At 42.6% G+C, this 23,697-nt stretch overlaps 1 protein-coding gene across 4 annotated transcripts in view; it reads left to right on the top strand.

Moving 5' to 3' along the window:
• Positions 1-21,125, top strand: part of MTMR1 (myotubularin related protein 1) — a 55,750-nt gene extending 34,625 nt beyond the window's left edge. For all 4 annotated transcript variants that reach the window (XM_035113262.2, XM_035113259.2, XM_035113260.2 and 1 more), the window contains 3 exons: positions 2,609-2,722; positions 4,736-4,912; positions 18,593-21,125. In XM_035113262.2, coding sequence (XP_034969153.2) covers positions 2,609-2,722; positions 4,736-4,912; positions 18,593-18,751 — 450 coding nt within the window. In that variant the 3' untranslated portion in view covers positions 18,752-21,125. The remainder of the gene's footprint in view (positions 1-2,608; positions 2,723-4,735; positions 4,913-18,592) is intronic.
• The last annotated feature ends 2,572 nt before the right edge of the window (positions 21,126-23,697 follow it).

The following is a 23,697-nucleotide window of genomic DNA, read 5'->3' as shown; positions in this document are numbered from 1 at the left end:
CTATAAACTGTTTAGTTTCCCTCTAGTAAAGGACTGTGAAATGACTTTGCCAGTTCCACATGTGTGCAAAATCTGAATCCAGCAAGAGATTTAAAATAAACATTGAACAGTTATAGCCCAGAGAGGAGAGGGAAGTAGAACACATTAGAACCAAAAGGGAAAACTGGGATGTTGTTCATAGGACAGGCACCTCATATATTTTTTCAGAGAACACAATTTCTTAATCTCATCCAAACTATTTATCAATGTCTTGATTCTGAACGATGGTAAGAGAAAAGAGCTCTCCCCCTCATATAGTTTATTATCCTGTACTTGCAGCAGTTCAAACAGACTCAGTACCAATTCACAGGGTTTGTGGCACCTTTGTCTTTATATGACCACCTATTACACTAGCTGCTGCCAAATGGAAGTGAGCTACATGCTTACATAAAAGGTTATCCTTGACAACGTTCCACACCCAGCAGCCTTCTGGCTTTAAAATAAGTTGATATCTTATTGGGGTTTTAATGATTGAATATCATACCATCTGGTACGCAGGCTGAAACCCTACCTGCCCGCTCACTGTCTCGCCAGAGTGGTGCATGCTCTAGTTATCTCTCGCTTGGACTACTGCAATGGAGGTGACCCGGAAACTACAATTAATCCAGAATGCGGCAGCTAGACAGGTGGGAGCAGCCACCGAGACCATATAACACCGGTCTTGAAATACCTGCATTGGCTCCCAGTACGTTTCCGAGCACAATTCAAAGTGTTGGTGCTGACCTTTAAAGCCGTAAATGGCCTCGGTCCAGTATACCTGAAGGAGTGTCTCCACCTCCATCGCTCTGCCCAGACACTGAGGTCCAGTGCCGAGGGCCTTCTGGCGGTTCCCTCGCTGCGAGAAGCCAAGTTACAGGGAACCAGGCAGAGGGCCTTCTCGGTAGTGGCACCCATCCTGTGGAACGCCCTCCCATCAGGTGTCAAAAAGAAAAAAACAACTACCAGACTTTTAGAGGACATCTGAAGGCAGCCCTGTTTACGGAAGCTTTTCATCTTTAAGAAATTAGTGTATTTTAATATTTCTGTTGGAAGCCGCCCAGAGTGGCTGGGGAAACCCAGCCAGATGGGTGGGGTATAAATAATAATAATAATATTATTATTATTACTATTATTATTATTATTATTATTATCCTTATAGAAACTGTCATGAGCACATCACACGCACATAGAGTGCAACATGTTCTCTTGGCTACAATAGAAGACCTATTTCAGGCCTCATTTTAGCAGAGGCAGGGGTGAGAGGTGGTTTAGCTCTCCAGGAGCACATGTGTACCCACAGCTGCCATGTTGGTGACCACTGCTTTATGGGTTAATTCAAAATGATCGCCTAGATCAGAAGTTATGGCAATGCTTACCTAGCTATATTCCTGCCCTTTTATTGGATGAGATTGTCAAAAGTTTGAGGTGAGGTGGGAAGGAGAGCACAAAAGGGGTGTAAGGATAGACAGGCTCAGCTTACGAGTGGTGGGCACATCCTCCATCCAGCAGCACTTAAAGAGATTGCCACATATTTTCTATTGTGGATGCAGCAAAAATACTTAAACCTACATCATATGCCACTTATCACTGCTTCATACCATAGGCAAATGTTTTAATAGCTGCCTCGTTAAACTCAGAATTGAATCCACACCCCAACAGATGTAAAAATATTTCAAGTGACAGCACAGCCGCTGAGGTCTACTTTGGATGAAGCATTGAGCTGACAACTCTTTCCAAGAACTACATTTTGAATGGTGGAGTCCCTGAAAAAGAAATTTCTAATTTCCCCGTAATAGAAGAATCCTTTTTCATTCGCAAGAGCTCAGCACACATGCACACACACACACACAATTACACAATACCTTCCTAATCTTGATGAACTGCAAATTGAGATAGTGTATGAACTCCAGTTGACACTGTCATGTGTGAAAAGTATTTTGTTACATAAAAGCGCTGCAATAAAATGTAGTTATTTGGATGTGGCTTCAATCCTCTGTGAGTCCTGCCACATTAGTCCTTCTTTGCTTCCTTTCATAAGGGAAAGAACTGAGTCTCTTGAATTCACAGAAAAGAAACTAAGAGCCTATGGGAATCTTCCTAAACAACACCCTCCCAATACAGTCATTTGTCCAGAGTTGCCAAATGCTAGTACAGTACAACTCTCTAGTCTTACAATTTAAATGTCTCTTTGACATTTTGTAAACCTTCAAATTGCATTTTACATTCAAGATCTCTCTCTCTCTCTCTCTCTCTCTCTCTCTCTCTCTCTCTCTCTCTCTCTCTGTGTGTGTGTGTGTGTGTGTGTGTGTGTGTGTTTTCAAATAAAATACAATAGGCCTGAAACCTGGCTTACATTCCAGGGATCACATCTAAATCCAAAATTGTGTATAGTCAGAACACATTGGGTTCAACAACAGATGGGATTGCCAAAGTCATTTCCCCCAGAACCCCACCCCTTTCCTTTCCTACACTCTCTTAAATTTTTAAACATTTTTTGCCACACACATAAGGCTGAATGTGCACAAGTTACGGGCGTACTGTACTGTTTTCCCTTAACAAAAAAGTATAACAAAATATTTTGTTGTTTTAGTTTCCAGCAGCATTTGAATTCAATGAGCTGTTTCTGATCACCATTTTGGATCATCTTTATAGCTGTCTTTTTGGCACCTTTTTATACAACTCTGAACATCAGCGAATGAAAGAGGTAAAGTAAATCACCCATGTAATGGTTTTACAGAAGCCAAAAGAAAATTTGAGGCTGTTTTGCCTGTTCTGTAGAGCTGAAAGTTTTTAAATGTCACCTAGAAATGAATTTTCATATTCCTCTTGACGTACCAAAAAGGCACCAGATGCCACGAATACAGGCAACTTCTCCCTTCTCTTTGAATCCATTAGGTAACATGAGCCTCTATGAAACCTGAGGGGAGCCCATGGGATAGTGATGGAGCAAGCTGAGAGTCCCAGCCTCCTTCTCCATCTAAAAGGACATCAAGTAGAAAGGCTAAAAAAGCCTTCTGGGCTTGGCAGGCCTTGGCAAGTTGCTTCCAGTCAGAGTAGTCAGTACTGGGTTCAATGGACAAATGTTCTCAAAATAAGGTGGTTCCGTATGTTCAGCACATACGATTTTTCTCTAGTCAGGATCTCTCTGAACATACCTCAGTTGCATGAGAAATGTGAATAGCGGATTTTGAAGGATCCTGGGTACAACACCCAGCTAATGTGCTAAATCGTGCTAATTTGAACCTCGAGAGAGAGCAGAGGGAAAGCACATGCTAAACTATGTCACTCGCCTTTTCCCAGGAAGAAAAATGTTAGTACAAGCCTAACCTTTTGTGTTTTGGTATATATCTGACTTTAAGTGACTGATTCAGCACAGCAAATTGCACAATTGCACCACAAGATGGAGCTGAATTACATATTCTCACCAAGTATGTGCCTACCAGGCAGCTCCCTCTCATGAATGGATAATCTAATGCAGCTCCCTTAAAAAAAATGCAATTTAAGAGACAGCTGTAGTGGAAACAGATGCTTTGTAGCACTGGAGGAGTATAAAATTGCAAGATGATGCTGATAAGAATTCAGATTCTGAAACCTTGATTTAATAATGGTTTCATAATGATGTTTGTATTTGGTCATAGAATTTAAAAACTGATATGAATAAACCTAAACATGGACATTTAATTAGAAACATAGTATTTAGGTAGGTATAGGGAGACTGTGGTAAAAATAGGTTATAACCCTTTTCTAAAATAACTGCCTCATTTCTGTACTTAAGTGTTTTTTATTTCCTGACATCTCAATAATTTTCTTACCTTTCTGATAGCATTCAGTGTTTACCTTTACCATTTGAAGCCTATTTTTTCTAATAGGTGGGGGTAAAAATTCAGTATTTTCCAATGGAAGCTTATTTGATAACGTTGAATTTGAAAAAGCATAAGAAATTATTGTTGCATCAAAATATTGCCATTATTTTTCTTTAAAGGAAACAAGTTTGGGACCATGATATCTCTTAAAACAGAAACTCAGTGCAAAACGTGGGCTTGTCCACACTTCCACTTCTCCTGTGACTAGAAAGCATGAATCTGAGCTGTTTTCCACTTCTCTCATGTTTTGCAGGCACGGGTCTGAGCAATTTTGCCTTTGCACTGCCACTTTCCCCCGGAAAACCTTCTCTTCAGTGCCAATTTGGAGCAAATGTCTCCAAAACCTGAATGATGTTTGCTCTGATTCAGTGGTAAACAATGGATTTTCCTGGGGGGAAATGGCAGGACAAGCAGAAGTGTAGATGAGCTCTTAGTAAATTCAAAACATTTGCAAGAGATCTGTAAGTTTAATACTGAAGTGGATGTGTTTCCAATTGTGGTCCTTGTAACTCTGGCTTTCCATGTAGGTTTATTGAGGATTCCTCGGTGAAAATAAATGTTTTCCTGGAAGGTGGTTTGTCCATTTTTGCCAGTCTTCCCCAGCATTGGCAACTGTGGGAAATTGTGAGTTTTTGTTCTGTGTCTGTTTATAGGGCAGGGTATTCTAGGTTACATTCTAAAGACAAACAAGTCTACCCTGAACAGAGAACATACCCAAGAAGATGCCCCAATGCACATGAGTTCCACAGAAGATGTTCCTCAGCCAACAGATTGATATAAAAATGCTTCCTTAATAGTTAGAAGTTTGAAAATATTTTCATTATAATTGTTTACAAGTATTATTTTTCCTTCAGGAGATCAGCACAAAGACAATCTCTTTATGGTCCTACATTAATAGTCAGCTTGATGAATTCAGCAACCCTTTCTACGTAAACTACGAAAACCATGTCCTATATCCAGTTGCTAGTCTAAGCCATTTAGAATTATGGGTGAACTACTATGTACGATGGAATCCACGAATGAGACCCCAGGTATGCATTTGTTTGCTTTTCAATTGAATTTCTTTTGCCATTAAAAAAAAGGGAAATGCAATACTAAAGAGGTCTAGAAATCATCAGAGCTTTGATTGTTTGGTAAAATAATCAAAGGAATGTGATTCTGTCCCTTTCATCTCTGACTGGAGCAACATACAGTGGTGCCTCACTTTACGAATGCCTCGCACAACGAAAAACTTGCTAGATGAAAGAGTTTTGCGTTGTGCGAGGCATTCATAAGACGACAAAATTTTCTATGACCGCCGCTTCGTCTTACGAAGCGCGGCCATAGAAAGTGGCAAAGGGAGATCAGCTGTCAGCGAGGGAAGCTGACAGCTAATCTTCCTTTGCCAGGGGGCGGAGCTGAAACACGGCGGTGCAGCGGCTGCCCCTGCCTGTCTTCCCCTTGGTTTGGGGAAGACAGGCGGGGGCAATCAGCACCCGCTGCGATTCAGCTCCATCCCCCGCCGCCGCCTCTCGCCTGCCTCCCCCAACCTCCGAAGTTGCGTTCCATGTCGGGGGAGGCAGGCAAGAGGCGGCAGCGGGGGAAGGTCTTCCCCCGCCCCCGCTTCTCACCGCGAAAAGCCGGCATGGGGCTTGGCAGCGGTGGGGGAAAGGCGCAGGATCGTTCCTTCACCTTTCCCCCACCCCTCCCGACAGAGCCGGATCCGACGAAGCTTCTGAAGCTTCGTCCGATCCAGCTCTGTCGTTGGCAGCAGCGGCGCTTGCTCTCTTGGCTCGGGAAAGCTCCTGCCTTCCTTCCCCGAGCCAAGAGAGCAAGCGCCGCCGCCACCACCAGTTCCCCCGGAGCCCATCGGAACACATTAATTGACTTTTAATACATTCCTATGGGAAACGGTGCCTCGCTAGACGAAATTTTCGTAGGACGAATTGAGTCCTGGAACGAATTTATTTCGTCTAGCGAGGCACCACTGTATTTTTAAACAACTGGCTGCTGCTCAAAATGGCCAGTTGGAGGGCTTCAAAATTTTGACTGGCCTTGATAACTAATAATTATTCGCGATAGCCTGAAATCCTGCCCAACCCCCACAAATCTGGGACATGCAGAGCTTTAGCCTGTCACTCTGTACTACAGAGATGCTTGGGAGCAATGTGAGTATTGCCACTTCCAAGTGCCTCCGAGGCACTCCCAATAGTTCCCTGCACATGCTATTCAGTTCTTTTGAAGAGCAAAATATATTTCCATCCAACACAAAGTGATTGACTCCCTTTCCCAGCCCCCTCCAAAATCCTTAAAGTTCTAGACAATGTGTGGAGAACTAGGGAGGGAGGAGGGACACAGCACAAAGTAAGAGATGCAGCTCTTTAACACATTGCACACACAACACCATTTCATTCTTTTCTTTTCTTTTGTCAACTTTGCTATATTTTGTGGTGATCTGAAAGTTCTCTCTGTGGCAGTTCTTTCACATGTGCAAGCTGTCAGATGCTGACCAAGCAACCATGAATCAACCTCTGCTGTGTGAGAATGTTTCCTTGATGGGAGTGGTTGTGTGTGCTTTCCTTCTTGGATTTGTGACTCAAGTGCATATAATTATTTATAATTTGTGCTGATCAATGATTATTAGCCTTCTCATCTGCTACCTTTAGCAATGGGCAAGTCCCCATCTGTGTCCCCACTCATTTTTTCAGGGACCAAAGAAGTCTGTGGCAGTCCTACAGATACTGGAGTCCAGGACCTGGGGATAATATAGGATTAAAACTACCCTTGCCTAGGGTGAAGTTCACTCAAGTCAGTATTCAAAACCTAGAATAGGCAACTGTGGGTAGAACAGTGCTCCAATTTTCCTGGCCATAGCTGATTTTATAGCATCCCCCTCTTCCCGGTTTCAGTTTGATGCCACAGTCCTTCTAGGATTATGCATTGTTCTTCTTTGAAATATGTATCTGCACAGTACACAATTATAAGTTACTGGGATAGGATCCAAACAGGATTGCCCAACCTTGTTGTTGTTGTTTAGTCGTTTAGTTGTGTCCGACTCTTCATGACCCCATGGACCATAGCACGCCAGGCACTCCTGTCTTCCACTGCCTCCCGCAGTTTGGTCAAACTCACTGTCCAACCATCTCGTCCTCTGTCATCCCCTTCTCCTAGTGCCCTCAATCTTTCCCAACATCAGGGTCTTTTCCAAGGATTCTTCTCTTCTCATGAGGTGGCCAAAGTATTGGAGCCTCAGCTTCACGATCTGTCCTTCCAGTGAGCACTCAGGGCTGATTTCCTTAAGAATGGATAGGTTTGATCTTCTTGCAGTCCATGGGACTCTCAAGAGTCTCCTCCAGCACCATAATTCAAAAGCATCAATTCTTCGGCGATCAGCCTTCTTTATGGTCCAGCTCTCACTTCCATACATCACTACTGGGGAAACCATAGCTTTAACTATACGGACCTTTGTAGGCAAGGTGATGTCTCTGCTTTTAAAGATGCTGTCTAGGTTTGTCATTGCTTTTCTCCCAAGAATCAGGCGTCTTTTAATTTCGTGACTGCTGTCACCATCTGCAGTGATCAAGGAGCCCGAGAAAGTAAAATCTCTTATAATTTATAATATAAGGATTGTGCCCAACCTTACCAGGGCTGAATATCTGAGTTGGTCATCTTCCTCCTACTCAGCTCTTTTAGAAGCCACATTTTAAGGCTTGAACTGTTACCAGTTAGCACTAAATCTTTTTTACCTTTAGGTTTTGTGTTGCTGTAGAAGGAGGAAATTTTGGACACGAAAGCTGCATAATCACTAATTGCCTCATAGGACCTATTTAAAAAGTCTCATTTTGTTGCCAGATTGGAATATCTGTTTGTGCTGACTCTTCTTTTTTCTCCCTTTTATGAAAGCAGACTTACCTTTTACGACTGCTAGTAAAGGTACCTAACCCCTCTCTCTGGAATACCTTAGCACCTTCTGTGAGAGAGTATTTTTAAGCTTTTCTTTCCTCAGGGTGGATTATTTCAGAAATCAGTTAAAAATGCAAATTTGAAAGAATTTTATTTTACTGATGAGATGAGAATTTTCTAAACAGATCTGGTCAGCAATTCTGAATGCCACAAATTCTAACCGTAATGGGGATTGTGCCTGTGTGGTGTAGAATTCTGGGTTGTAATCATTGCTGGTTCTACTCAGAATAGACTTACTGAAGTTAATAGACATTAGTAACTTGGGTCCATTAATTTCAGTAGGTTTACTCTGAGTAGGACTAACATCTGATAAAGCCCTCTGTTTTGGTTCTTACTAAAAGTGCTTCATAAGTGGCACAATCACTTTTGTACGTTCTGATGTACAAAATGTTCTGACATTCCTTTTTTGTTGAGGTATGCACTAAGTTTCTACCCAAATACTCGATAGGGAGATGTTGGATCAAGGCTGCTTGGAATGTGGCAATGTGCAGAAAAGATCAGGCAGCCTGAGGTCAGGTCATAACGTAAGAATTGCACCCCCATCTACCCATATGTGTTGTGCATGTTTCAATGGAAATAGAGTGTAAAACAAAAACAAAAAACTACAGCTATAGACACATAGTTAAGTCATACAATAATAAGAACTTATGAATCAGCAAACAATAGGAAACAGCAAATGAAACTGAATGCCGGAAGATTCCTGACAGGTAAAAGAAATGTCTTCTTTCCTTACCAGATATCAAAATGCATTCAAGGAGCATACCGTAATAGGGCTATCAAGTCCAACTAGCATAGTGACTATATTCTACCTCCACTGTTGGAGGCAGCATGCTTTTGAATGCCACTTGCTGGGAATAATAGCAAAGGAGTCCCGTCACAGCTACACTTTGGCTTATATAGGACTAAGAGGTTTAGTCTGGACTGTGTGGCATGCTGGGAATATCCTGTTCCTAACCCTCTCTCTTGTTTTGTGACATGGGTTTATTGCCAGAAACAGTTTGACACTGAACTTCAAGAGATCTTGAACTGATGAAACTGGCAATGTAAAGGTTATTGGGCGGAGAACTATAGCCCAAACACCTAGCCCTAACTGACATGCTCCAGCTTTTTTCTGTTAACTTTCCTTAGCATAGTTCCTCTTTATGTTAATACTGTATCTGAATGTGACCACCTTGGCTGTGAGCCCTGGAGGACCAGCTCCCTGCCTTTTTCCACCTGGCCTGGAAGGTCGGGGCCCTGACTGACTCCAGCTACAAAGGTCAAGGCTGCTGAACAAAATCCTTGGCTGGGATTTTGTTTAGGGGGATTTTGTGGGCGGGTGGTTGTTGCTGTTGTTTCTGTTAATTTTTTGGACCTTATTATTTCATGTGGAGATTGTTCAGTTTGGTTGTGTGCTTTTTGATGTTTTATTTATTATTTATGACTACTTTTGCTATGTCTGTAGGTACATGATTTTTTATATGTTGTAAGCTTCCTTGAGCATGGTCTTAACTTTAGAAAGGCAGCATGCAAATAAAATGATTGATTGAAAAGGAGAAAACCATTTATCTGGCTTTTGTCATCAAGCACTTTGAGCTAAGGAAGGAGCCCCAGGATTAACTGGAACAGTGTGGCATTGGGGGAACTTGTATCCCACCAACAAACTTGCCTAAGCCATGCAGCTAGATCTGCTGTGCCTTCACTGGGACTGTGGCCATGCCTGTTGCAGACAGGTAGGCAGAGGGGCACTTGAAACAGGACACTGTCTTACCAGTGCTCAAAGGGAGTACCAACAAGTGACCTGTGGAAGTGCCTCACAGAAGCAAGTCCTTGCGCTCTAGTCTTCCAGCTGAAAGTAATGCTAGTTCCATTAATTCACTGTGCAAAACCACAGTCCCTGTATTCAAAGGCTTTAAGCTGAGGAGTTGACGAAATGGCAGTTACTTGCTATAATGAATACCTGACAGGAGAAACCGATTTGAGAATGTGGCTACAATCTTATGCACATTTAGTTGGGAACAAGCACCATTAAACAGTGAGACTTAACTTTTGAACAAACATGAACTGTATGAGTAGGACAGCTGAGTGTGCTCAAGTTCCCCTATGCGAAAAGGGAGCAAACAACAGAGTGGAACCATTAGTGATGTCATCTAGATCTAAAGGTGGAATTCTGTGACTCAGTGGAGGATGGAATATTTTGTCAGCATTTTTATAGCAAAAAACAAAATGGGTGAGCCTCAAAATATTTATAGTGCACCATTTACTAATTTTTAACATGTTGCCATTTCATGCCTGTATGTCTAGCCTATGATCATCCTGCTTTTCATACTAGTTGCTGATTTGCAGCCAATTTTATGTTCTCAGCCTCAAGTTTTGAGTTGTTTCCCCCCCTTGTCTTCCCTGATCTTGAACTACTTTTTCTTTGCCAAAGTGACGGTGCTGTGCTTCCATTCCTCAAAACACATTTGATCTTTGGTTGCTTCTTTTATTCTGATTCCCTGTTAGTTTTAGGGCCTCTTAAGCTTGTAAATCGCTTGGGAGATTGATCTGATTTTGACATTTGCTTTTTGTGAACGTTCAGTTTGTATTTCCGCTACATTTCAGAGGCACACCTTTTTATGGTAGAGATTTAAAATGTTGATCCAATGTGGCTATGATGTTTTCGTTCATGGGACTCCTTGTGCAGTGTTGTTTAGGGCTTGAAATTAGTTCTACTGGGAATATATGCTGTTTGAAAGACTATCAAAAGCAACAACTGTAGAACATTGTCCTTTTGAACCATCATAGGAATGTGTTATGACTCTATAAAATAATAGTTTTATGCTCTATAAAATAATAGTTTTATGCTCTGCTCCACTACAGAGTTCATTGGACTGACTGGGTCAGGAGCCTTTCATTTTTTTTGTGCTGGATGCAGAACAGCAACTTTCTCCACTGTTGGAAGCTCTTAAGGAATGTAATAGTGCCGTGCAAGAGGTTTTGAGGGGTGACAGAGTGAGTCCAAGGTTCCTAATGCTGATGTAGCCTTTTTATGTGGGGAAGAGGAAGTTCTCCTTTCTCCCAATTCTTCAGAGTTGAAAGTGCTATCATGGAGCCAACATTGTTTGTGGTGTGCAGTTGTTGTTGTTTAGTCGTTTAGTTGTGTCCGACTTCATGACCCCATGGACCATAGCACGCCAGGCACTCCTGTATTCCACTGCCTCTCGCAGTTTGGTCAAACTCATGTTCGTAGCTTCGAGAACACTGTCCAACCATCTCATCCTCTGTCGTCCCCTTCTCCTTGTGCCCTCAATCTTTCCCAACATCAGGGTCTTTTCCCGGGGGTTCTTCTCTTCTCATGAGGTGGCCAAAGTACTGGAGCCTCAGCTTCACGATCTGTCCTTCCAGTAAGCACTCAGGGCTGATTTCCTTCAGAATTGATAGGTTTGATCTTCTTGCAGTCCATGGGACTCTCAAGAGTCTCCTCCAGCACCATAATTCAAAAGCATCAATTCTTCAGTGATCAGCCTTCTTTATGGTCCAGCTCTCACTTCCATACATCACTACTGGGAAAACCATAGCTTTAACTATACGGACCTTTGTCGGCAAGGTGATGTCTCTGCTTTTTAAGATGCTGTCTAACTTTGTCATTGCTTTTCTCCCAAGGAACCCAAGAAAGTAAAATCTCTCACTGCCTCCATTTCTTCCCCTTCTATTTGCCAGGAGGTGATGGGACCAGTGGCCATGATCTTGGTTTTTTTGACGTTGAGCTTCAGACCATATTTTGCGCTCTCCTCTTTCACCCTCATTAAAAGGTTCTTTAATTCCTCCTCACTTTCTGCCATCAAGATTGTGTCATCTGCATATCTGAGGTTGTTGATATTTCTTCCGGCAATCTTAATTCCGGCTTGGGATTCATCCAGTCCAGCCTTTCGCATGATGAATTCTGCATATAAGTTAAATAAGCAGGATAAAAAAATTCCTTCAGTAGCACCTTAAAGACCAACTAAGTTTATATTTTGGTATGAGCTTTCGTGTACATGCACACTTATTCAGATACACTGTATCTGAAGAAGTGTGCATGCACACGAAAGCTCATACCAAAATATAAACTTAGTTGGTCTTTAAGGTGCTACTGAAGGAATTTTTTTATTTTGCTTCGACTCAGACCAACACGGCTACCTACCTGTAACTTAAATTAGCAGGGAGACAATATACAACCTTGTTACACTCCTTTCACAATTTTGAACCAGTCAGTTGTTCCATATCCAGTTCTAACTGTAGCTTCTTGTCCCACATAGAGATTTCTCAGGAGAGAGATGAGATGATCAGGCACTCCCATCCTATATAATAATGTCCAAGTTGTCCCTGCGTCCAAGCTGTCCCGTGTGTCCCTGGGCTACTGCGCATGTGCCCCAGGGACACAGGGATTGGACGGAGAGACAGGACGCACACGCGCGCGCTCTCTCCCCCCCCCCACCTCTGCCTACCGTTTACTCCGCTTCGTTGGGGCGCTCCGCTGAGCCCAGCTGGGCAGCGGGCGCCCAGAAGAAGGCCGCAATTCGGCCTCTTTCTGTGGCGGCGGCGCGTGGGGGGGCGGTTAGCCCCTCCCACAGCCGCTGCTTCGTTGGGGCGCTCCGCTGATCCCAGCTGGGCAGCGGGCACCCAGAAGAAGGCCGCAATTCGGCCTCTTTCTGTGGCGGCGGCGCGTGGGGGGGCGGCTAGCCCCTCCCACAGCCGCTGCTTCGTTGGGGCGCTCCGCTGATCCCAGCTGGGCAGCGGGCACCCAGAAGAAGGCCGCAATTCGGCCTCTTTCTGTGGCGGCGGCGCGTGGGGGGGCGGCTAGCCCCTCCCACAGCCGCCGCTTCGTTGGGGCGCTCCGCTGAGCCCAGCTGGGCAGCGGGCGCCCAGAAGAAGGCCGCAATTCGGCCTCTTTCTGTGGCGGCGGCGCGTGGGGGGGTGGCTGGCCCCTCCCACAGCCGCCGCTTCGTTGGGGCGCTCCGCTGAGCCCAGCTGGGCAGCGGGCGCTCAGAGGAAGGCCGCAATTCGGCCTCTTTCTGTGGCGGCGGTGCATGGGGGGGCGGCTGGCCCCTCCCAAAGCCGCCGCTTCGTTGGGGTGCTCAGCTGAGCCCAGCTGGGCAGCGGGCGCCCAGAGGAAGGCCGCAATTCGGCCTCTTTCTGTGGCGGCGGTGCATGGGGGGGCGGCTGGCCCCTCCCACAGCCGCCGCTTCGTTGGGGTGCTCAGCTGAGCCCAGCTGGGCAGCGGGCGCCCAGAAGAAGGCCGCAATTCGGCCTCTTTCTGTGGCGGCGGCGCGTGGGGGGGCCTGCTGGCCCCTCCCACAGCCGCCGCTTCGGCGGGGCTGCACACCCGTTCCTCTCTGCACACTAAAAATCAATAAAATCTGTTCTAGCGCCCGTTTATTTTAACGGGCTGAATTCCACTAGTTTCTTTAAGAATTTGCCATAGTTTGCTGTGGTCGACACCGTCAAAGGCTTTTGCATAGTCAATGAAGCAGAAGTAGATGTTTTTCTGGAACTCTCTAGCTTTCTCCATAATCCAGCACATGTTTGCTATTTGGTCTCTGGTTCCTCTGCCCCTTCGAAATCCTAAGCCTGCCTTGTAGAATTTTAAGCATAACCTTGCTAGCGTGTGAAACGAGGGCAATTGTGCAGTAGTTGGAGAATTCTTTGGCACTGCCCTTCTTTGGAATTGGGATGTAGACTGATCTTCTCCAATCCTCTGGCCATTGCCGAGTTTTCCAAACTTGCTGGCATATTGGGTGTAGCACCTTAACAGCATCATCTTTTAAAATTTTAAATAGTTCAACTGGAATATCATCACTTCCACTGGCCTTGTTATTAGCAGTGCTTTCTAAGGCCCATTTGACTTCACTCTCCAAGATGTCTGGCTCAAGGTCAGCAACCACACTACCTGAGGTGTACAAGACCTCCATATCTTTCTGGTATAATTCCTCTGTGTATTCTTGCCACCTCTTCTTGATGTCTTCTGCTTCTGTTAGGTCCTTACCACTTTTGTCCTTTATTATGGTAATCTTTGTACGAAATGTTCCTTTCATATCTCCAGTTTTCTTGAACAGATCTCTGGTTTTTCCCATTCTATTGTTTTCCTCTATTTCTTTGCATTGCTCGTTTAAGAAGGCCCTCTTGTCTCTCCTTGCTATTTTTTGGAAATCTGCATTCAGTTTCCTATATCTTTCCCTATCTCCCTTGCATTTTGCTTGCCTCCTCTCCCCCACTATTTGTAAGGCCTCATTGGACACCCATTTTGCTTTCTTGCATTTCCTTTTCCTTGGGATGGTTTTCGTTGCTGCCTCCTGTATAATGTTACGAGCCTCCATCCATAGTTCTTCAGGCACTCTGTCCACCAAATCTAAATCCTTAAACCTGTTCCTCACTTCCACTGTGTATTCATAAGGGATTTGATTTAGATTGTATCTTACTGACTCAGTGGTTTTTCCTACTTTCTTCAGTTTAAGCTGGAATTTTGCTATGAGAAGCTGATGATCTGAGTTACAGTCAGCTCCAGGTCTTGTTTTTGCTGACTGTATAGAGCTTCTCCATCTTTGGCTGCAGAGAATATAATCAATCTGATTTTGATGCTGCCCATTTGGTGATATCCATGTATAGAGTCGGCTCTTGTGTTGTTGGAAAAGAGTGTTTGTGATGACCAGCTTGTTCTCTTGACAGAACTCTATTAGCCTTTGCCCTGCTTCATTTTGAACTCCAAGGCCAAACTTGCCAGTTGTTCCTTTTATCTCTTGATTCCCTACTTTAGCATTCCAATCCCCTGTAATGAGAAGAACATCCTTCTTTGGTGTCATTTCTAGAAGGTGTTGTAAGTCTTCATAGAATTGGTCAATTTCAGTTTCTTCAGCACCGGTAGTTGGTGCATAAACTTGGATTACTGTGATGTTAAAAGGTCTGCCTTGGATTCGTATCGAGATCGTTCTGTCATTTTTGAGATTGCATCCCATTACAGCTTTTGCCACTCTTTTGTTGACTATGAGGGCCACTCCATTTCTTCTATGGGATTCTTGCCCACAGTAGTAGATATGATAGTTATCCGAACTGAATTTGTCCATTCCCTTCCATTTTAGTTCACTGATGCCCAGGATGTCAATATTTATTCTTGCCATCTCATTTTTGACCACATCCAGCTTACCAAGGTTTATGGTTCTTACATACCAGGTTCCTATGCAATATTTTTCTTTACAGCATTGGACTTTCCTTCCGCACCTGAGCGACCTTTCGGTTTTGGCCCAGCCGCTTCATCAGCTCTGAATCTACTTGTACTTGTCCTCCGCTCTTCCTCAGTAGCATGTTGGACGCCTTCCAACCTGAGAGGCTCATCTTCCAGCATCATAACTTTTATATGCCTTTTGTCTTTGTCCATGGAGTTTTCTTGGCAGGGATGCTGGAGTGGCTTGCCAGTTTCTTCTCCAGGTGGATCATGTTTAGTCAAAACTCTCCACTATGACCTGTCCATCTTGGGTGGCCCTGCACGGCATAGCTCATAGCTTCTCTGAGTTATTCAAGCCCCTTTGCCACGACAAGGCATTGATCCATGAAGGGGTGTGTGCAGTAGGCCTACACAATTTTGTGACCCAACAAATTAAACACAGCTCACCAGTCCTGCTATGTGATTGATAACCCTTGTTTTTGCAATCCCTTTCAGCCAACAAAATAAAAATGTGGTGGTGGGGCTTCCCTGCATGCCTTGTTAGTTGCTGTCACCATGGTGGATTACAAATTGTGCAAATTTGTTGCACATGTCATTATTATTATTATTATTATTATATTTTTAATTGTCTCACTACAGTCTCTAATCAAATTGGTTTTGCACTGCTTGAGAAACCTGCAAGAGCCTTTTGACCATAAGGGTAGTGGTGGTGGTTAGGGCTTTTTTCAGCCAGAACTCTCTGGAACTCAGTTCCGGCACCTCTTTTTCTAGATGTGTTAGTGGTGATGAAGGCATTACCACTTTAAACTCGCCAGCCCCTGAGGAAGCAGATTAGAACTTCCCTGTTGCACCACAATAGCTACAAAAGCAGAGATAAGATCAGGCTCTACATCAGGCATAGGCAAACTCGGCCCTCCAGATGTTTTGGGACTACAGTTCCCATCATCCCTAGCTAACAGGACTAGTGGTCAGGGATGATGGGAGTTGTAGTCCCAAAACATCTGGAGGGCTGAGTTTGCCTATGCCTGCTCTACATCAAGCAATTGATCTAAAATAGTCTTTTTATTCTACTGCTGCTTTTCTTCCCAGTGCTAAAATTGTGATGTTTCTTTTTTAAAAGAGCGGGCCTATAATAGAAGATAGACATTCATTCCTGAACAATTTTCTTTTGAATGGCTGTTCTTGAGCAAGTAAAAAGGAAATGCAAGAATGCACACTTGCTATCCGTACAATTAAGAACTGGTAGTTCTGTAAGTGAGTAGCTATTATACACAGTGGCAGGCAGCAATTTTCAATATTTATTAAATACACAATAAATAATGAAATGAAATCCTAGAATCGCTCGCCTAAATTAAAACGAGTGCTTCACTACTCAGGTGATTTGACTGAAAGAACAACTTAAAACAGTTGCAAGGAATATAGTACACTGTGTAACCAGTGGAAATAAGCCTACAGCTTCTTTTGCAGATTAGTTAGTGTATGCTGTATGCATTTTCATCAGACATCACTCTGGGCATGGGAAATGATGACATAGAAAACAAGCAACTGCTCACATAATCAAATGCCATATGAACTGACCTGGTAGACCAATTGCCAGTGGTTTAGCAAACTATGCACTTCCTTGAAACATAACAAACAGGGCATCAGTTTTTTTGTTGAAGGCTCCTTGAAGATTAAATCGTGTTGGTTAGCAGATGTTTTCCCATTGTGACTTTTCCCCTTTGGTTTCCCTCTCTTTCATCTGTGTTCGTTTTAACACATTAGTAGAACAACTGATACCTCTAGAAGTAATTTAATTTATGGAATCAAAGTGGAGGGATTCATCTTTTTGTTTATCATTGCTAATGACTTTTCATATATTTGTAGCCTAATTATCTATAGGAAAACTGGAAGTGTTATTGAGTGATTGCCCAGTCAATTTTACAGCAAGATTAGGAAACGGATTATTCTTTCCACCCATGAAATTACTAGATGGAAGCAGAATTCTGACTGGTGTTCTTGTCCACCTCTGGAGTAATGTCTCTGTGCAGAAAACTGACATAGGTGTGTGGCTGTCTCACTTTCCCATATTGGGTATATTCAGCTGCAGAGTAGAAAATGTGTATTGCTTTCAAAGCGTTGCCTAGCAGCAGACTACAGGCTGTCCACAGTGACACTCATAATTCACTAAAGGGAAATAATTCGCTAAAGGGAAGAGACCTACACCTATTTCAGGAAAGCAGGGTTGCAAAAGCTACTTGAACACAGACCAGGAATTGGTTCACATTTGTTCTTCATATCAGGCATTAAAACCCTACCTACAAATAATACCCTCTGATATGCATGTTTCTTTGGGCTCCTTTCAGGTGTGAAAAGGGACTGGTTGCTCACTAGTGAAGGAACTGGTGTCATGCTCCAAGGTGTACTCTTGTTGCTTTTATTGGGCAGCTGAGCTTGAAGACGGGCCTTTGAGCTGATCCCTTTTTGCCCCGTGCTCAAGAGTTGGTTTACAGTTCCATCCCATGTTGCTTCATGCTTCTCACTTCCCCTTTCCCCAGATGGCCACCAAGAATTTTACACCAGTGTAAAATTCCTTTGGAGAACAAAGCAATGGAGAATATATTATTGTACCTTTGTAACAATTTTGCAAAAAAAAAATCAAGGGTTGTCGGGTATTAAATAATATGGAATCATGTACACAGGTTGTGCCAAATTCACAGCAACATCAACAGTCTGAAGTCCAGTTGTTCAATTAGCAATTTTGTTGGGAATGTCCAACTCCCACATTTCTCCTTTTCAGCTCTAGTTTTGCCCTCCACCCCTGCCTCCCCCCTCCCTGATTTTCCTGGAACTGATTTAATGCCACTTTAACTGTACTGGGGCCTTAATTAATGAAGGGCAGTTAAAACTGAACAAGTAAAATAAATAAGAAATATAACAAAATGTGGGGAAAGAGCAGGATTAGACCAATCTGGGGTTGAGGCCATAGTGTTACTACTGTCTTATTACAGGAGGCTTGCTGTGATGAGGTTTTCCTCAGTTACTGAAGAAGCAATTTCCATTTTCTCTGACAGTTAACAATGGTAAACCAGGCAAGAGAACATGGAAGCAGTATGCCTTTTGACATCTTCCTGCCTGTCTTCCTAAGTTTTCCAAACCTCTGCTATCTATTTGCTAAAAGGTGTACTTTATTGGAGGGAAGAATTTATTCCAGTTTTAATATCCAAAAGGCAATCACAGACAAATAACTTAAGCCAGAGTTGACCTTCACTGTGACTGTGTCTGCTAAGGGAGGCCCATCTATCCCCTTCTCTGATGGATTTCTGCCATTGTGCCTTTTCCTGTGTGCCTTTGCCTTTCTAAATTTCCCCAAGTTGTTAATTTAAGTGTAATTGTGTTATCTGCTATCTTTTTTTATACTGCTGTTTATTTTGTTGGTTTTGTATTTTTAGTTTTGACTGCCTTAAACATTTCTTTTAACGGCAAGTCGGGATAAACCTGATTCTAATGAATGGATGAATAATAAACATTTAATAATAGATTTGCATTTCTTTGACTTGGAATACACACCCCTCCCCCCCCAAAAAAATCTGGCATTTTATTACTCAAACTCTGTCTTCATTTCCAACAGATGCCAATTCATCAGAATCTGAAAGAACTCCTTGTCATCAGAACCGAGCTCCAGAAGAGGGTTGAAGAGCTGCAAAGAGAAGCAGCAACACGTTCCATTTCTTCTTCATCAGACCGGGGATCTTCTCCTGCAGCCACACCAGTGCATACCTCTGTCTGATGCAAGGCTAAAACAGAGGTACACTTCTACTAAGGGCATGTTCTGGCCAGTGGAATACTCCGCCACCCCTGAGAGTAATATGTCGACATCAACTCTTTCTGCTGTCTGTTACGCTGAAGTAAAAAAGTGCTTCCTTGCGTGTAACGCTGTAGATGGTGGTTGCCAGGGTGTTGTTGTTTTTTGTAATGTGTCTTTTTGATGTCTCTAATTGGCAATTAGAAAGTTAATTTTGATCTTAAGCAACCTGCAACAAACTGCTCAGAAACTGCAGTGAGGACTTCTGTGGAACTGCCAAGCCCACAGTGAGCTAAAACATACTGATACCATCCTTCCTAAAAGGGGAACCCCTCTGGTTTCCTTGGTACTTATTACGTTTTTTAGGGGGGGGCACAACAAATGCTATATTTCTTGGGACAGTTGTAGATGATCTGATGCACTTTGAAATGGATTTAATTTTTTAATTATAGCCAGTTGTATATTTTGAATAAATATGCCATTAAAGGATGAGCAGGATTTGCCAACTGTGAGACACTTGGTAGTTATAAAGTATAATCTTCACAGCCAAGATTGCTAAATGATGTTTTGCAATTTTTCTGTCGCTATTCGCCATTTATCTACCTGAGTGAGGTACTGAATTGACTCAGTTGTGTCATTCATTGCTCTGTACAAAACTTTAGTTTCAAAAGGCCTTTTTCACCTAGCTAGATTTTGAAACATGTAAATTGCAGGTATTTTGTTTATCATATCATGTTAAAAATCTGTACACACCAAGAGCCTTCGGTTGTTCTTATTGCATACAAGTCTATGCAAGGCCAAACACTCTTCTTAAGCAGAGTTACAGGAACTATTCTTTTCAAATGTTTGGGGGTGGAGGGTAGTAAATTGTAATGATAGAAAGTTTTTAGGAAAAACTGTCATTAATTGGTTCTTTGAAACAATAAAGACTTGTTTTAGTCCTTTTTGATTCATTTTCTTCTGGGTATGCATTGCCCATACAACGCGAGTGACCAACCAGCATCATGTCTATTCTAGTGGCAGGGATTGGAGTAAGGTGGCTCACAATCTGTGGAGAACTAGGACTGCACTTCAGCCTACTCTCTGGCTTGTAAAAGGCGAGGCAGATCCACTGGGGGCAGCGAAGGTGGCATTTGCATTGGTGCAACAGTATTCTGTTCGGACTTCACTTGTCACATATTTGCCAAAAAAGGCTGATAGCCACTGCCAGTCACCCACTTTTCTAGCCCCTGTAAAGACATCCTTGCTTTGGGATCATTAAAATAAACTTCCTAAGAGTTAAAGCTGTTCTGCAATGGGGCAGTTTTGCTTGGGGAGGTGGCAAGCTGTCTTTTGCTGAAGGTATTAAAGTGGAGGCTGGAGAAATATCTGTCAGGAATACTCTAGTTGTAGAGCTTGTATTGAGCAGGGGGTTGGATTGGATGACCTCTTGGGTATCTTGCAGCTCTGCCACTTCAGATGCCACCTTACAGCACCATATCTGTCCCATTTTCACAGGCTTGATGCTGAAACTCTCATTTACGTTAAGCTTCATACAGAATTCCCAACTGGCTTTTATATCAAAAGAATACTGGCTTTCCCTCTGCTAACTTTTTCCTTATGAATCCCATTTTGTTTTTAGTGTCATAGAACAGAAATACGTTTCTTGAAAATTTGCAGTTCAAATGGATTTCAAAAAGGGGGAAACTTTTTAAACAGATTTTCATTTAAAATTCTAAAGCATAGCATGAATTGCTAGATACAGTGTTGGTTATATTTTTCTAGTTTAGAAAATAAAGCAGGCTTTAAATATTTGGGATTAAGTGTAGAAAACCGCAACTACAATAGTCCCTTCTAGACCTTTTGTTTCCTCGAAGAGCAGCCCCACTTTGCCATGTGGGAAGTTTCAAAAGAAACTTGTGATGTGTCAAGGACATCAGCTGCTCAAAGAAAAATGTCATGAAGTCTCACTTAGTGCATGTCATGGCTTTACAATGTTGCTTTTAGATACTGACTGCCAGATTGTTTCATGTTAAGCCTGCCTTTGGTCTCCTCTAGAGCATGCAGGGTAGCAACCAGAGCTTTAATTTTTTAAACCAACCAAAAAGGAAACAATCCTTTTCACTCCATGCAAAAGCTGGAAAAAAATTGTTTATGTTTTTTGTCCGAAAGTAGGCATTGCTGCGTTGGAAATATGCCTTGATGGTTGCAGAGATAGGTAGATGCTTTACAATTCCCCAGCTATTGTTTAAGGGATTCAAGTTGCCTGCAATTTCCCTCTCCTTTTTCATTTTGGAAAAGAGTTTGCTGGCCTTGCGCTGCATATGCACGCCCACAGAGCACACACACAGGCACATTGTTGTTGTACAAGTCTTTAATTTTTTTATTGTTTTCCAGTTTGTAGTTCAGCAATCAAGTTCGGATTTCCCTCCCCTGTAATTCTTATATGCACTTTAGCAAAATGAGTCCGCCTTTTGACAGCATAATGCACAATTTTCATCTGGGACAGATCATTTCTGTATTAGCTAAAAAATTGTATGTATTGCTTAAATAAACGCTTGATATCTTTTGGACACAATCTACTCTCTTAATCTGCTGTCTGGGTTCTCTTCCCCCTCCCCTCCCTTTCGCCAAGTTCATCTATTTGCTTTTGTTTCCTTCTATGTTTGTAAAGTTATGCATTTTTCTCTCGGATGAACCTCAATTCACACAACAGCAAACAATCTATTGACAATGATAATGTATAGTAAACAGGGCCATTTGCTGTTAGTTGCATGAGACAGTGACAGTTGACGCTGTGGCCTTAAAACACTTTGCCAAAGAAAGACACAAGTTAAGAGAAAGAAAAGAGCCAAGCCAACACTTCTTAAGTGAGCTAATGTGGCTAGATCCCTGCCAATATTCTCATAATTTTGGAAAATACAGGAAACCACGTTCTCATTCTCTAATTAGGCATCTTCTCTTTACTTGCAAGAATGTGTGTTGTGTATAAATTCAGGACACAGGAAGGGGTCTTATATGTGTGTATATATATATCTATCTTTGGCCTGATGGAAGACTTTAATGCATGTCACTTGACCTATTCTGGAACATCTGGCTGGGCTTATTTATGTGGCTTTTCAGTGCACAGATAGTTTTAATTATGAACATAAAAACACAAGAGTAGAAAAACAGAAATGGATCCCTTCTGGAGGTGTAGTACTACAAAGTTGGCACTGCTACAGAGAAATCAGCCAGGAAAAGCCAAACATATTGTTGGTTGTGTACAGACAATGGAAAGAAGGTCCCCATAGGGAGAGGTCATAGTTAAATGGTAGAGCACATGCTTTGCATGCAGAAGGTCTTGGGTTCAATCCCTGGCATCTGTACTTTAAAAGGATTTCAGATAGTAGGCCTGGAAAAGCACTCCTTCCCTCTCTGTTTGCCTCAGCCTAAGGTTTTGGAGACCCACTGCCAGTCAGAGCAGACTGGGCTGAGCTAACTAGATCAATGGTTGTTTCACGTTCTATTAGTAGTAATAGTGTAAGTGGAACTCTGATCAGCAGTTAGCTTTTCTGAAACGCTGCTGTAGGAGGAGATTAGTGGCCACCTGACAGGTCTCATTACTGTAGCTGCCACTTTCACCCCTGGCTGAGTGACTGAGGGTGGGGAGTGGGCAGGTTGCTTTTGTGGCCAGGCTTAGCAAAGGGGACTTCAGTTGCTGATCTAGCACAAAGAACCAGAGAACAGCTGCTTGTGTACTTTTGAGTGGAGAATGCAGTCAGTCCCCATTATCCGACAAAGCAGATTTCTTTGGGGATACGTTCAGCTACATTTTAAAGTGGTTCTACAGGCAATAGTAATAGTGACAATTGCCCTGTATGCCTAATGCTGAATTATAGTGCTATAACATTTTAAACAGGTGTCTCCTGTTTGCTGTGCATTTCTATAGTTTTGATTTTTATATTCTACCTAAAATTTACATTAAGGCATAACCATTTACCAAATTCATATAAAAAGGCTTTGGGGAAGGAAGTAGCTTAAAGGTTAACCTACTGTCTTATCCTGAAAGCCCGATATCTTACTTATTGGAAGTATTGTGAGTTTTTGTTTTTTTACACACACACAAAAGAAATCTGCAATACATACACATTTCAAATGACTAAGTGGTTAGTGGGTTATTTTCAACACTCAGATGCACTGTTTTTCAAAATTCGGATCAGTGGCTGGACAGTGCAGTAATAGAAATACAACAAAATCGACAATTTACATCTACAGAAACATTTCCCATCATTGGCAAGAAGAAATAAGGAATTATATTCATTTATCTGAGAAAATGACTCCTAGTGCAAGTACTAGCATCAGTTACACTTATTATTTCCCCGCTATTTATCTAAAGATGCACTACTTCATCCTACTCTAATCTTTTATGTACTTGACTAAAAAAATTAAAAAAAGAGATATGCTATAGTAGTTGGAAATTACCATTATGTCAATTCAGCTGTGTGGTATTGTTAGTATCTGACTAATTTGTGCTCTGCAAAAATTGCAAACCACAGCCTTCCTAAAAAACCTACTGTACAGTACTTAAGGGTAACCTCAAAACGTAGAAGCCCCCCAAACTGTTTCCATGACAGTACTCCACCAGACTGAATGCTCCTTTTCACGTGGTTTCACCTACTTGAGTGAAGACCGTCCATGGCACAGCAGGCCACAGGCAGAAGCAACTTTATGTGGCTTCCATTCTGGTGACCAGTGTATGAAGCACCCTTCAATAAGCAAGTAAGCTGCATTCCTTCTTAGATGTATTGCCCTGCTTTAGTCCCATTGAAGCCAACAGTTAAGATGAGAATTTAGGTGTAAAAGAGCTTATCGTAGCATTGTCATAGAAGCTAAATACATTCAAAAGGTGTGAATTTCTTTAAAGCTACTGTAGGGCTCTTGAAATGCAAGTGGTGAAACAAAAACAGAGC

The sequence above is a fragment of the Zootoca vivipara genome, chromosome Z (assembly GCF_963506605.1).
Source record: "Zootoca vivipara chromosome Z, rZooViv1.1, whole genome shotgun sequence".
NCBI lineage: Eukaryota > Metazoa > Chordata > Lepidosauria > Squamata > Lacertidae > Zootoca > Zootoca vivipara.
This window is presented reverse-complemented; position numbering and strand designations above follow the sequence as displayed.